Consider the following 16304-nt stretch of genomic DNA (forward strand, 5'->3'; position numbering starts at 1 on the left):
AAAAGTGAAGGGTGTCAGAGCACTTTAAATTACACAGAGACTATCAATCATAGGTGTGTAAATCAGTATAAATGAAATGTTATATAAGAAGACAGAGGACCATAAGGGGTGGATTCACTTGTCATCCATACAGGGAGGCAGTACAGTTGAAGAGGACTTGGTCTGGAGAAGCACAAACTCTGAATTGAAGATGTAACACAATGGATTGGGGCTCTCTTTAATAACAAGAACTGATTTGAACCCAAATGAACCCTTTTTGCAACATTAGAATAATGAAAGTCTGGGGGAAAAATCCATACGCTCTAATCTATACCTTGAAGTCTGCACACAGTTCTTTTCTTGACAGTTGATAGTAATAGCTCACTGTAAACAGCAACTAACAAAAGGTAGTTTCTGACAAAAGCGGTAACCCACTGACCTGTTTACAATACATTCCCTTTGTGGTCTGCATGGTACATGTTCTGTGCAGCAGGCATATTAACCCTCTGTGCTACCTTACCATGAATCAGAACTTCCATAAGTCAAAACTTCTACTAGACAAAACTCCGATCTCGCCTGGAAGAACATTAATCACTGGAGTTTTCTTGACATTTTAATTGTTGCCTGAAAATTGTTGGAGGCCAGGAACGCGGCAGCAGGTGCTTTAAAGTACAAACTAAACCAGCAAACAGGCGCCCCCATGCCAAGTCAGCACCCGGTGCGGTGGCACCAGTCGCACCGCCCTAGAACCGACCCTGCTTTCAGCTGCACCCTCCGGCCTAGTCCTCAAGCCCTGCTTTAATTTTCCGACTTGATCCGTGGTCCCGTGGGCCAATTACGTCCTCCAACCCAAGATCTGGCCCAGCTCCTTGCTCAACGTAGGTATGAACAGGGCTTTAAGTGGTTTGAAGAAACTGAAGGGTTCTCAAAGGGGCGTGGCTGATGTAAATAAGGGCGTTGCTTACAAACATGTAAGCTAAAAATCTGTGCTTAGCATAGCGTGCCGCCCGACTGGTATTTTGCTGCTTCTGTCAGTGACTCCAGTTATAAAATACAGCAAGTAACATTACACCTACAACAAGCCAGGACTATTGGCTTTGTCAGTGGTTGTGAGTTGCATAAGCTAAATAAGCAACAACTATGGCTTCGTTGTGTATAATAATGAAAATGCGTCATTGCTGAAATGTTGAGACTGTGAAAGAACTATAACGAGTCTCTTTGAAGTGACATCAAACGAAGTGAAGGGGGCGCTGCTGCAGAGTTAAGATTTCGTTTTCACTTTGAGGGTGAGGGCAAAAATGGAGAGACCGATAGAGACCCGACTCAGCACTTGCTTTTTAGAACTGCCGGTGCTGAGCAAATGTGGCGCACCTGAAGAGACATGTCATTCTTATTGTACCTAGGGAGTGGCAACCCCAAACCCTCGGATACTTTAAACATGGACATGTTCTAACTGTTTAGCTCATATAATATTATTTTGTGACAATAAGCCAATTTTGCAAGCATCCTTTGAAATGTATGTGAATGCCCAGCAAGGCACTGTTAAGGCAAAACTCAGTAAAATGTGTTGTGAAAAAAAAATCATGGGCAAGTTCTTGGGTCTAAATGATATGTTCCCTCTGATCCCTCCAAATCAGCGGAGGGCCTGGAAGATAAGATAGCACCGAACCCATGTCATCTTGAGTTGGAGGGCCTGGAAGATAAGATAGCACTGAACCCATGTCATCTTTAGTTGGAGGGCCTGGAAGATAAGATAGCACCGAACCCATGTCATCTTGAGTTGGAGGGCCTGGAAGATAAGATAGCACTGAACCCATGTCATCTTGAGTTGGAGGGCCTGGAAGATAAGATAGCACTGAACCCATGTCATCTTGAGTTTGAGCGCCTGGAAGATAAGATAGCACTGAACCCATGTCATCTTGAGTTGGAGGGCCTGGAAGATAAGATAGCACTGAACCCATGTCATCTTGAGTTGGAGGGCCTGGAAGATAAGATAGCACTGAACCCATGTCATCTTGAGTTGGAGGGCCTGGAAGATAAGATAGCACTGAACCCATGTCATCTTGAGTTGGAGGACCTGGAAGATAAGATAGCACTGAACCCATGTCATCTTGAGTTGGAGGGCCTGGAAGATAAGATAGCACCGAACCCATGTCATCTTGAGTTGGAGGGCCTGGAAGATAAGATGGCACTGAACCCATGTCATCTTGAGTTGGAGGGCCTGGAAGATAAGATAGCACTGAACCCATGTCATCTTGAGTTGGAGGGCCTGGAAGATAAGATAGCACCGAACCCATGTCATCTTGAGTTGGAGGGCCTGGAAGATAAGATAGCACTGAACCCATGTCATCTTGAGTTGAAGGGCCTGGAAGATAAGATAGCACTGAACCCATGTCATCTTGAGTTGGAGGGCCTGGAAGATAAGATAGCACTGAACCCATGTCATCTTGAGTTGGAGGACCTGGAAGATAAGATAGCACTGAACCCATGTCATCTTGAGTTGGAGGGCCAGGAAGATAAGATAGCACCGAACCCATGTCATCTTGAGTTGGAGGGCCTGAAAGATAAGATTGCACTGAACCCATGTCATCTTGAGTTGGAGGGCCTGGAAGATAAGATAGCACCGAACCCATGTCATCTTGAGTTGGAGGGCCTGGAAGATAAGATAGCACTGAACCCATGTCATCTTGAGTTGGAGGGCCTGGAAGATAAGATAGCACTGAACCCATGTCATCTTGAGTTGGAGGGCCTGGAAGATAAGATAGCACTGAACCCATGTCATCTTGAGTTGGAGGGCCTGGAAGATAAGATAGCACTGAACCCATGTCATCTTGAGTTGGAGGGCCTGGAAGATAAGATAGCACTGAACCCATGTCATCTTGAGTTGCTCCAGATTGGACCAGTCACGCCTGGACCAGGAGTTTCTGCAGCTGAGTAGCAAATGCCCGAGGCATTCTCCTTTCCCTGTCCATCTTCTGTCTCAATGAGCAGCCCAGACGCTGCACCTGGTTGTGGCCCCGCTCCACCTTCTTGGCTGAAGCTTCAGAGACTACGCTTGTCAGTGCATGGTTTGCTGGCGGAGCCCTTGATGTTCCATGGAGCCTTCTTCTCGTGTAGGTGGGCGGCTTTCGCCTGATGGTGCCATGAGGATGGGCTGCAGCCGTTGCATTGTCCACTGCGGGAAACGGCTTGAATAGAGGCACCATCCATTGCTACTTGGCAAACATTTTGTCTTGTATTTTCTTTCCATACCAAGGGCCTCTCTGTATGTTTCTGCAAATGGACGGATTTCTGAAAGCATTGCAAAACAAGTGCTCACAGATCTCAGAGATTCCATCTGGGGACCTCCATGGGTTTGTGTCTTGGTTCTGGCTTTCCTCATGAGCCCACCTGCTTCTGAACCTTGCATAGTTGCCCATTGAAGGTCCCCTAGGAGTAAACCTTTTTGGCTGCCACCACCTCAGCGGGCGGCAGAAGAATTGCAGCCTCTGTGGCCTCACTTCCCTTTCATGTTTTTTTTCTAAAGATCTTGTGGCTTTGCGAGGTAAGCTGCACTTTCTGCCTAATGTTAAGTTCCCTTTTTTGCAGGTTATTTTTCTTTCAGCATTTGTCCCTGCTTCTCTTCGATGTAAGGGAGAGGAATGTCTTCCCAGGCTACACCACAGACAGCTATGATCCACCACAGTGAATGAATGAATGAAACAAATTATAAAGCGCACAAATACCCGCAGTCCCCAATCTGTTGGTGCCCGTGTGGGTGTTAGCCGGTTTGCATCATCGTTGGACCTTCCAGAGGGTCCAGGGTAAACAGACCCTTCCAAGGCAAATCTCCGGTGTATGAGACCGTGCTGTGCACTGGCTGGAAAGCATCCTCCAGATGGCGTCTTTGCTCAGTGTGTGGGAAGACATGTCTGTCTGCTCCACCTTGAGGCCGCCCATTCAGTCTAATCATCAGTAGGCTCACTGGGCCTCTTTGGATTCTTTTGCATGGTATGTGGCGCAGCGGCCAGCACTACCGACTCGGAAGCTGGGAATGCGGGTTTGAGTCTTGGCGTTGACTCAACATCCTATGATTCTGGGCAGATCACTCAATCTCCTGTGCACATGTACAGTGCCTGGAAACCCTCATGGGTGATTAGCTGCACTATATAAATCTATAAATTGATTTATTTATTAATGTCCGGGTGGGCGATCCTAAAAAACTTGGTATGAAAAATGGCATCCTCAACCACCTTCCTCCTTGGGTGATACAAGAAACTGTGGGAGAGAACTGCCAGTAAAAGAACAAGGTACTTGCCTTGGGTAATGTTCTTTCTGCTGGGTATGACAGTCCCCCTAGAAGCCTTGTCTCTGCTGCCCTCGTGAGTATAGTGTTTTTCTTTTTGTGATTGAGACATTTTTATTGGAAGGGCGGAACTGATGTCAACGGCAACCGTAGCACCATATAGAGACAGCCTGATGTCCCTTCCAAGGAGCCAATCACAAAAGGAGGAGGGAGCACACTGCATGTCATGCCAGCACACAATTAGCCCAGATGCATTGTGGTGAATGCAGTGCATGATAACAGTCACTTCAGTTGAAAGTCTTCAGTCTTCACCATTGTAGATATATTCAGTGCTTTGTATCTCTTGACATGTCTTTAAGGATTGTTTCCTTCTTCAGTAGAGAGCAACAAGTGAATTTGGGGGTGCTGTCAATACATTGGGGTGAAAGAGTGTTGAGATGTGAGGCAGTGTGCCCCACCCTCCTTCTAATGTCACTTCCAGTTCCCGGAGTCCTTGGATGGCGTTGCAGACTGCTGCCTGGCATCATTGAAGTGGTACTGCTGCAAAATATTCTGGGTCCACTTTGGGGGATGGGGATAAGGTTCAACCAAGGAATCTGCAGGAGCTGGCATAGCCATCAGAAAGAACCTTACCAAACGTACGTAACTTACTCTTTAGAATAGATAGTGACAGAACAGGAGCCCCTCCATAAATCAGAGCATCTTATGCCACACTGCACTTGCAGTTCCTCTGCCTTAAGTAGAGGTGGGCAAACCCCAAGGGTTCTGATGGCTGAGTCTCAGTTGGCTCTACCTTCAGCAACCTGTTGCCCAGTAGCCCATCCACCACAGGACTGCAGGTCACTAGCCCAGAAGGCCAGTCCTGTTTAAACCTGTGCCTTCCAAAGTCAATTTTTCATTCTTGGGTCTGACAAGCAATGCATGGCAGACCCAAGCAAGAAAAACAGTCAGAGGCCCCCAAGTGCATTGAGAAACCCTCCGTTTGTCAGAGGCATTGACTGCTTGTTGCTCAGAAACAGTTTAGGGTGAGGGGTTTCATTATATGGCGGCCCACCCTGGAAAATGTTTTCGATGAAAATGCTCCGCCACTCCGGTGGGGCCCTCTAAATATGGTGATGGTTTCCTGTCGGGCTGATGGATGACTGTTAACCCGTCGGGTCTGTGAACCTCACTTATAAAACTGTTTCAAGTTTAGTAAAAAGTGAGTTTAGAACAAAACTAGTGCATAAAAAATTATAACCTTTGGGCCTTAGAGTTTGGCTGGTGGGCTACCCTGTCACAAATGGAGTGGTTGTCTGTCCGCCGTATTACACGTGCGTTAAAGGCAATGGCACTTGGAATACGGCGGGCAGGATATCCATCTCATTTTGATGGAGTATCCCAACCCCCAAGCTCTTAAAAAGGCCCCATATCTTTTAATAAGTCCCTGATTGTCTTAGTTGGAGAACACTTAGTGTACTTAACCTCACACTGATGTTTAAAATACGGCCAAACTTTCTTCTAATTGTCAAGTACATCATAACTGAATGCAGCCCCACTCAGTAAAGGCAACACAGGTTCATCCCACATATGTCCTTTCAGTAAGGTCCAAGCATTGTGGTAGATCAGTCCTTGTATTTTTAATTTCCTTATGGAATCATTTTAGCTGTCGATTTTCACTGAGGTAATCTTGTGTTATTACGTTTCGGTTCATTGACGCTGCTCAGAGGAGCTTCACCTGGTTAGATGATGCCCACTTTGAGTGCTTTAAAACACTTCAAATGGTGAAATACACAAACACCACTTTGTATCAAGGGACCCAAACCTCTTTTGTAGACCACTGGCCCCGGAACCTGTAGGGTTTCAGATATATTAACCGAGATTGTGCTGATGCTCGGTCAGTGTAGTACAAAACTAATCAGAGATGTGCACCTTCAGCGGGAAACCCTAGCGTTGTGAAAGGTGCAGTCCTTGTATTTTACGTTTTTCTTTTCAGGCTATATTAGCATTAAAATACTGATCATCTTTCAACAAAGTAACCTTCATCACTTTAAATGTCACTGGACTCTCTTCATATAGTGGTTAAACCATAAATAACAGGATTCTCTCCTACTCCCCATTATCAGAAGGTTTTATTTCCATCTCCTTATCTGTGTGCTACAGCTGTGTTTTTGCATGTGTTCACAGAAATCTCGACCTCCCCTGAAACTTTATCTGGTAAGATTTTTAAGACTTTTGATCATTGAAAATGGCAAATGTCCATATTACTGCTCTTCAATAGTGCTGGGAAGAAATTAACATTTGTGTCCCAAAACACAGATGGGCAGTAATGAGCACCTGCCAAAAAGAGTGCAAACTCTTTCTCTCCACAGCAACACTTCTTGTCTGATTCAGAGGGCAGTGGAAGGCCACCGTGGTGAAGGTACCCCCAACTCTGCTTATCCCACACCATTGTCTGTGGGGCCTACTTCATGACAGACTGCCACGTAAACCAAAGCGGCTTGTCACAGAGTGTCCTTAAGTGTTGGAAGAAAAGAGTTTGTGTATATTCTGTAGATGTACCCCTATATGAGGGATGTATTTTCAGGACCCAGAAGGTCAGGCTTGGTGGCAGAAAGGGGCCGAGTTGCAGTGGCTTCAGAATGGGCTGGACTTACAGGGAGAGGAAGGACAAATGGGGGCTGTGTCACCAAGGAAAGGAAAGACAATCAGCAGCTAATACTCATCAATACTCACCTTCACTCGAGGGACAAAAAAACTAGTGCCAAACTGCTGGTTTCTGTCTTATCAAGACTACTTGAAGAAGAAGCTACCCCAAACCTTTTAGTATCAGGAGATTTCAACATGCTTCTAACAGGGCTCTACGAAAGAGAAGAAATAGTTGAAGAGCAGTCCTCGGTCTGGGGGATCCCACATCAGGAAGCAAGTAAGTGGGGCAAGCAAACCAGCACAGCCAAGAAGCTCCTCAGGGACCTGGAAAATTTGAGTTTAGTTGCTCTGAACGGGCGTTTTCGGGGAGATCGCCCGCCGGCAGCTACCTACTACAGCGCCCTTGCAAACACAACAATTGATTATACATTCACGTCATACTCCCTCTTCAATAAAATAGTCAACTTTAGGATAGGAAGCTCAGACTAAAGTGACCACCTACCACAAGAGATGACTCTGGATGCTTATGGCACCGCATCTACTGAGCAACCCGTCCACTTATGCACAGAGCACACAACAAACCCGAGAAGAATTAAATGCAAAATCTCTAACTTGGATAACTTCTGCTTGAGGCAAAGACTCCCTGGGAGGACAAAAAGGACAACATGAATGTAACTGCTTCCTGGGGCAAATTCACTGAAACACTTGGCACATTACATACAAATGAAGACGGGAGGGACTTAACTAGAGTGGTCGCAGCCCGACACAGGTCCCACACTCCACCACTGAGCACGCAAGACCGTCTTCTGAGAGGACCACAATTAAAGGAATTAAAACAAATAAAGAAAGGAATAAATAAAACAGCACGAGAACTTCACCGGGCAGGGCCAGACGCTAACCTCTCAGCTAAGCTCAGATCACTAAAAAACAGCAAGAAAAAACTCATCTGGGAAGCTCGCCGCGAAAGCACAGAAATAGCATGGGCCAAAATCCTTTACAATGCTAAAGCAAAAAACAGCACAAGGTTTTGGCATACACTGAAGAGATTACAGAACCCAAGGGCACTTGTAACAAACTCTCACCTTACAGAACAGGACTGGTTTAAATACCTTTGGGATCACTTCAATAGCAGCCACTCAACTAACACACAAGAACCCCTGGAGCACAGCAGGGCCGGCTCAGACTCGTGTATGCAAGAAGATGAGCCCAAACGGGTATTTACATTAAAGTAAATTAGGAGCAGAATTGCAAAGGGCAGAACCGAGGGCGCACCTGGCCCAAACGGTATACCACCAATCCCGGACTACTGGGCATCTGAACTTCTACCACTTTACTTGCATATCATTGAAACAGAGATAATACCGGAATCGTGGAAAGGGTCCATCATCTCTCCGATACATAAGAAAGGCAGCAAAAACATCGCAGAACACTATAGACTGGTCCCACTACTAGATAATGATGCCAAATATTACGCAGGGCTGCTGCTGGAAGAAATTACAGAATGGGCATCGGAAACGGCATCTATTCCTATTAATCAGTCAGGCTTTCAGAAAAGTAAGGGCACATCAACAAACATACTGGCACTATCGCTCCTAATAGACAATACCAAACTCATCAAAAGACCATTAAACCTATGCTTTATAGATTACTCTGCTGCCTTTGACAGTATTGATAGGAATAAACTCTGGGCAAAACTCTCCAGAATGAAAATGAAGAGCAAACCTCTGAACCAGCTGATTCTACTACACAGTGATACCTGGATCCAAATCAAGCTAGGGGCTGGAGAGAGTATATCACGGAGAATCCCGACAACTAGGGGTCTGAAGCAGGGGTGCGTGCTGGCACCGATCCTATTCAACCTGTTCTTAGCAGATCTCTCGCCAGAACTGGATAAGTGCAAGCATCATGCCCCGAACTTCGGCGGTTTCCCCCTATCGAACTTACTCTACGCAGACAACCTGGTTCTGATTAGCCGCACCCCAATTGGCTTACAACACCTGTTAAATACCACAAGCCACTTCCCCAACAGAAATGGTCTACGAATAAATCTGAGCAAAACTAAAGTGATGGTTATTAATTGGAAAAATAAACCACACCACTTCCAAGGGGTTCTGGAAGGGAAGAAACTTGATAAAGTCAGTGAATTTAAATACTTGGGCATAATTTTGGACACCAAAGGCACATTCCTCCCAAAAAAAGCATCAATAAAAGGCAAAGGAATCTTGTTGGCAGTCGCACTAAAAAACATTAAACAAAAAATAAGCGGCCCAAGTTTCCCTCCTTTGCTACAGGTAATTCGAGCAAAACTCCTCCCAACCATCACTTATGGAAGCGAGTGCCTCAGAGGTAGAGATGTTGACATCCAAAGGCAATGAGAATCATTTTTAACCTTCCAGGCTATACATCACCAGACTGCACGAAAGGAAGCCTACCTGAAATGCTGGCACAAAATTAAAGGAGCAGAATCAGGATCACTAAAAGAATTTTTATGGAATGAACTTAACCGGAAAAAAGACTGTGCAGCTCTAATTTATTTAAAAGGCTCCTTGGCCAGCTTGGCCTTAGAAGCTCACTGGGACACAATTGGGGTCCACAAAACCTTCAAGGAGCTGGTCATCAAAACAGTAAAAATCGTATCCAATCTCGAGGACAAAGCCTCCCTGTCTGAAAGAGCACATGGATGGTTCGTTGTCCAGAGCTACAAAAGCTGCTCCTCTCAAGACCGGATTTACCAGGACCAAAAAAGAAAAATTTCTGCACTTAAGGATGGGCATTCTACTGATACTGCCACATTTACCACCAAGGAAACTGCCACAATCTAAAACACCATGCAGACTGTGCGCCGGCTAAGGAAGATATTCTACACATTGTCTGCACATGCAAATGCTTAGACGGGGAAAGAAGATCCATACTAAAACCCGCCTTGAACAGACTACGCATTAGAACCTGTAGGCAGGCAGTTAAAGCCTGCTTTGAAGGAGAGGATATCCGGCTGGCCTGCTGTCTAGTTTGATTCCTCAATGTGGCGAGAAAGAAACTAAAGGCGACAGAGAAGGAATATAACATTGAAATAAAGGACAGCAACTTATAACCTCCTGTGCACTTTTACACATATCTTAAAAGCGGTTTTAACTGAAGAGTGCTAACCGATTGTTTTAATATTTTAACCTGACGGTGTTAAGTACAAAGACCTGTGCCCACTGAAAATTTGAATTGAAACAAATTACGCACAAGCAAAAAATAACGCCATCAGAGACTGTGATTATAGAAACTCAGAACTGTTATAAGAGGCTTGATTCTATAGATCCGGAACGAAGAAATTTTACAGACCGGCTCAGTATTCTACATGTTAGATATAATGATGTGACAACATTGTCTGTTTTATTTAGCTATGCATATATTGCTTGCTATATGTTTTTATGCTCCTTTTTATGCAATGGTTTTTATTAACTAAGCATATAATAAATATTACTTACTTACCAAGGAAAGGAGAATGAAGAGCTGGAGTTACTGGTGAAGGAGACATGTTGGCTGATGCCACAGTGAAGAACGGGTGCCGCTGTTGGTATCTCAGGGCAGACCAGTGCCATGTGAAAAGACACATCACCATTCTAGATGAGTGTTGCACAGGGAGAAAGACAGCTATCAGTGTTGCAGCGAACACAACATCTGGTGGAATGCCCCCCTGGGGGGGGGGGGTCCTCTACCACAAGGGTGCTTATCTGGCTGCCCGCCAACCCCTACATCGTTTCCAGGTGCCCAACTGGTCATGAGTGCATTGGCATCTGAAGGATTTACTGAAAATAAACATATATTTTTTTTTTTCAAAACCTGAGTTATCCGGAAAAAAAGAATTATGATATTTAGCACCATCAATTTTGTTTTTCGTAGTAGTGGTAGTTTCAGTTACTCGTATTATTTCTTTTGTATCCCATTAATAAAGTTTAGAGCGATTCAACTTGAAGAAACTGCAATCTCTCGCCCAAGTGCCCAGTGAGTTTGTGAAAATGTTGCAGCTTCTGTGTGTAATGTGAGGGTCCCAGGGTTCAGCCCTAGTGGTTGCCATAAAGAGCCCCATGATAATCCCAGACCAGTGGGCCAGGCATCCTAGTGGCTAAACTGTCCACCCCGGAGCTTAGAGACCCGAGTCCTTACCCTGGCTCCCAAAATGAGAAACTTGAATCTGCAGCAAAACTACCATGCCTCATTTCCGCGATTTGTAAAGTTTACACAGTGGTGTGAAACTGGCTCAAAGGTGGATTCAATAACTGGAGTTTTCCCTTCCACACATTCAGTGTTTCCTAATTAGACCATAGGTTAAGGGGAAAAAACTAAATGAACATGATTGTGTGCCATTAATAATGTATTTAGGATGTTTTATGAGGGGACTAAATTCTGAACTCGCTGAATGAATTGTTGCTTCAGTATTAAGGGGCATCAAACTATGAGAGCTCTGGTGCTATTGTACGTTACTCCTTGCATCAACATGCATTAACAGTGCTGATCAAGCGAATGCCAAGCATGGGAATTAATGTATATAGGACGGGGGAGCATTCTAGCTGTCCCCTTTACAATTTTGCACATTACATTGATTTTATCTCCGCTTAGAAAAGTGCACTGCTATTTCTGGGTCTGTAGTAATTATGAATCTGTAAGTAACTATGTTCCATCAGAAGAATAACTTTTTGTTTGCTGATTGTTTAATTTGTTCTGTTTTTATTTGTCTTTGTGTAAGGGCTAAACGCATTTGTACACACTACTGAGCAACAATGTTCAAGGAGCTGGGAGAGAACAGGTCGGAGACCCATCAGCGACAGATGTCCTGTTACTAACACTGCAACAGTTCACCCAAATGGGAAAGCATTTGAATGTGACGAAACTAGAAGCAACACCGCCCAGAAGTCAAACGTTAGTGAAACTCACAAAAGCCACCCCGAGCAAGAACCATCTACCTGGACAGGACATGAGGGGCGTTCGAATAATTCGTTAAATGTGAAACACAATCAGGATGCACAGACTAGAATTAAAGTTGCTACTTGTAGTCAGTGTGGAGTATACTACAACCAGTCAACAATGGGCCACACACACCAGCAGATAAAGACAGGCAACCAACGTCATTTGTGCGCAGTCTGTATGAAGAGACTCTCCGTCTCTTTAAACTTGATGAAAAAAGTGCATACATGTAGCGAATGTGGGAAAAGTTTCAAAACTTCTCAACTGTTGGTCAGGCACTGGCGAATACATACTGGAGAAAAACCATACACATGTGTTACATGTGGCAAGAGCTTCAGACAGACACCGCACCTTATTAAGCATCAGCTGCTGCATACCAGGGAGCAGAAATCAAATTCTTTTGAGATGAATCCCTAGTTGTACAAGGAGAGAAACTTGAGAGCAATGAAGATTATCAGCACTACACCCGAACTGAATGCCTTCACCTCCTGAGACTTGCCATAAAAGATGTGTAACACACAGCAGGAAAAGAAAGAGAGTGAGTCGATGAATCAAACAAAGAAAATGAGTCGCTGAGTCCATTGAACCGTAGCCTTAACATTGTTGTAACTTGGTTTCAGTAGTGCGCACAACCAAAATATCAAAGCTATTCAGTGGTTTTAGTACATTGCAAACCCTGTTGTTTCACCTACGACAGCAGCTGGCGTAAGTTGAGTTTCATTGAAGAATAGCATGCTATGGGCTGTGATGTGTGAAATGGATGATGTAAGATCAAGGAAACAAATGTAATGTGGTCCAAAACCTTTTTCTCACATTGCCGGGCTGAGGGGTGTACTCTCCACGTTCTCAAGAAGACACAATAGAAGTAGCCTATAACAAAAGCATTATTTAAAAAAATTAGATACAGCTATAGTAGTGTTTTTCACTATCATTAAAAGAGTTATGTAACTAAAGGGTAAGATTTTTAATAAAAGGGTTTAAAGAAAGAGTTAAAGGGCATTGCTTAGGGTCAGGATTAGAGTTATGGTTGGGATTAGGGCAAGGTTTAAGGTTAAAGAAAGATTAAGAACTGCCAATAGGGTTATGCTGATTGGACTAGTTTGTAGGATGGTGGTTGAAATGTATTCGTTAGAGACTTTGTGTAGCTTTTAGTGCATTTAAGATTATTAAAAATGTTAATTATTGTGTTGCTTTGGTATTTATACTTTCTGGATTGTTGTGAAGTCTTTATACTGTTTGCTTCATAATGGTGTCTGGAGTTCATTCCAGCATAGAATTGTGAAATGTGTGTGAGAATTGGCTCTTCAACCCAAAGAGAGAACTTGTAACCCTACTGCCAAAATGTTCCGTAAATTAGGACCACTGAAGGATTATCACATAATCAAATCTAGGACTAACATGTACAAAACTGCCAAGCCTATGTGTAGAAAAGTAAATGACCATTGTGCTAAAAAGCCAATGAGACATTAAAAATGAAGACATGCTCAATCCAGTTATCTGAAGACAATATGATTACAAAATTGTACTACTAAATACATTATGTAGAACTTTAATACAAGACTTACAAAACAAAGGGCCTTAATTTTGAAGTGTGACTTGCCTACTAATGTATATACAACGGCAAGACATGCCAAAACCTCTGGCCTCATTGATTTTATTGAGGTAAGAAGCGTTTTGTGATGCCCCCCACTCATAAATGCCTGTGAACACTGAGATGGAGGCCTGCGAGGGACAGGAGACCTCCGTTTCTGCGTTGCAAGTGGCCCTTCCTCCTGCAGCGGGTGGGCTTCTTGAAAAATCAGATGTGAGGGAGGCCATTAGAGGGGCATTAGGAACTGCTGTCTGCTCAACCCAGGCCATGCTCCAGTATTCATAGACTAGAACCAGTGCACAGATCCAGGTTCCATTTTGCATATTGGTAGCCACCACAGTCGAGGAGCCTGTAACATTGTAATGGTTTCAGACCAGAGCTGCGGTCACAAACCAATGATACATTGCATTGAAGCTGACAAATATTAGTGGAGTGCCCCTTTCATGCCCCTCCTGTTTACGTGTCACTATGGGTCACCCAAGCCATTTTGCGATTCTCAAAGTGGATTTTTTTACCTTGAGATCAATAAATCTGCAGTCGGGAAGCCTTCAGTTTTTGGAATTACATGCTTTATGACCACAGCATCACTTTACACAAATGTGATTAGTAGTTTTTATATCATTTATGTTTCCAGAGGGATGTTTGTGATTGGTGTACTATTGTGTTCATGCAGGAAGTTGTCTTCATATGCCTTGACTCTAGTCAATTGGGTTACTAAACATTTTAGTTTGTCTTCCGAACAGGCATACCTTGAATTATTTTAGTATATTTAGTCTCCCTTCCACCTTCTTCACATGTTTTTGACTGAGGAAGACACCTGACCACACTCCCACAGCAAATACAAACTGGTCCCTTGAGCGCATGTGCCTGACCATGTGCTCAGGAGCTTCGCCTGCAGACTTCCCTACTTAGACCCTCAGCAGAGGTTACGGGTTGAATTCCAATCCCTGTGCAAATACATGGGATTCGAATAACAAGTTGTGCAATAACTATCATACCCTCACAGCTTTACCCTGATTCTTGCAGGTCAAACCTCCCGAAATGTATCGTAGGCAAGGAAAAACATGTGGAACTTGGTGTATTAAATACTGATCTATGTCTTATCCCTTGTTCTTGAGGTGAAAACTCTGAATAAGAGGTCTTTACCACACATAAATACCTCACCCTAGCGTAACAGTAATTACTACTTGTACATGAATATTATAATAGTAATAATATTAATAATAATAGTAATAAGTGGGAGGAGCCAAGATGGCGGCCGGAGCAGACGCTTGAGCGCCCGGCTCCGTCGGCCCTTGGCCTCGAACTATCATCCTGATTCCTATCATCGCCGATTTTCGAGGTGCACCGTGTGCGACGACGCGCTGACCGCGCCGCCGCTTTCCCGGAGTCTTAGCCCGCCCGGATGCCGGAGTTCTTGGTGCCTTTGTTCTTCGCACTGGACCCCTGCTCTATTGTGGCTGGCGCAAACCTGAGCCCCGCGGTCCCGATCCCGCCTCACACCACGGACTGTCGCCAGATGAGCCGGGGGAGAGACGCCCGGACACCTCCTGCACCCTGCACCTGACGGGCTGGAGCTATAGGGTAAGCCCCGGTGTGGCGGGTCTTCTGGCCCGCTCTGTGGACCGCGCTGTGGGAGGCTGCAGACCCCCTTCTTCTATCGCCTAGTCGGCGGCAAAGAGAGCCCGAGGGAGGGGAAGCGACTGTTGGCTTTCACCTGTTGCGGCGCAGACCTGATGGGAATTGCCTCCTTGTAACGACCCCCCCCTGGCCACTGCACCGTTCAGCGGTAAAACATGGCGTTGATTGCCTGCCTGCTGCTGGGGGGTGATGCTCCGGTCTCGCCCGCTACCCGCCTCGCCCTCCCTCTACCAGACTATAGCTCCACAGTGCCGTCCCGGATTGCTGCCGATGTGGGGGCGCAGCTTCCGCTGACATGCGGCTCCGTTCTGGCTGCCCTGCGGGACTTTCGTCTGCAATTGTGTGCTGGCTTGCAAACACTGAGTGAGCGGTTCGACTCCATACTGTCGGCTGCGGGTCGTGAGCGCCCCGTTTGTTATCAACAAGACATGGGTCTGCCGGTGCTTCTGTCCTCTTGCGGGGCCGCAATGACTGTGTATAACCGTGCTACGCTGGTGTCTGCAACTGGCTTTCCCGGCATCCAGGATCAATCGCTCTCCTGCTCAATTGCGGATACTTTGTTTCCCCGTTCATCGCTGCCTGCCTTGTTGTTGCCTGCCCCACCGCGCCCGCAAGAGTATCCAGCTGAGCGACACCTGACGTCCACGAGGAATCGTTCACGGTGGCCTACGGCTTCTTTTATGTGGAACTCGTGTACTTTACAGGCCAGGTCTGGATTTTATATGGTGCACAAGGGGACCTCAATAGCCGATCGGCGGCCATTTTGTGACTCTACTTCTCCATCTTCTCCCCAGCGGCCATATTGTCTTTGTCTGCACGGGATGCGGGGCCTTCATGTGGGGGCTGGTCTAATCTTAAGCCCGCGATCGGGCCAGGGCTAGGTTGAGTTATATCACCATGGTTTCACGGCTGGACTGGACTCGGACTGGAACTGTTTGCATATGTTGTGCGCACTCGTCGCGAATTGTCTGCCTTCATTTAAATTGCTGTGACACGTTATCTTCACACGATCGCTTTTGGGTATAGTGGGTTTTCAGTGTGTGGAGGCGTGGCTGGCCGGTGGTCCCGGGCGCTCCGAGGTTACGTGGGGCTCCTCCCCGCTTTCTTTCTTCTTTGTTTTCTTATTTTCTTCATTCTATTCCTACTTTCTCTCTTGTCTATATTTCGGGTTCATTGGGCGACAGGCACTATGCTGGGGGGGGGGCAGGCCGTAGCCTCCGCATTGGT

The 16304-nt window shown here is 45.5% G+C and overlaps 1 protein-coding gene across 3 annotated transcripts in view; it reads left to right on the forward strand.

Moving 5' to 3' along the window:
• The window catches only part of LOC146813454 (uncharacterized), a 73095-nt gene extending 59765 nt beyond the window's left edge, over window positions 1-13330 (forward strand). For all 3 annotated transcript variants that reach the window (XM_085620223.1, XM_085620224.1, XM_085620225.1), the window contains one exon: window positions 11628-13330. In XM_085620223.1, coding sequence (XP_085476349.1) covers window positions 11628-12262 — 635 coding nt within the window. In that variant the 3' untranslated portion in view covers window positions 12263-13330. The remainder of the gene's footprint in view (window positions 1-11627) is intronic.
• The last annotated feature ends 2974 nt before the right edge of the window (window positions 13331-16304 follow it).

This window comes from Triturus cristatus, chromosome 7 (assembly GCF_964204655.1).
Source record: "Triturus cristatus chromosome 7, aTriCri1.1, whole genome shotgun sequence".
Lineage (NCBI taxonomy): Eukaryota > Metazoa > Chordata > Amphibia > Caudata > Salamandridae > Triturus > Triturus cristatus.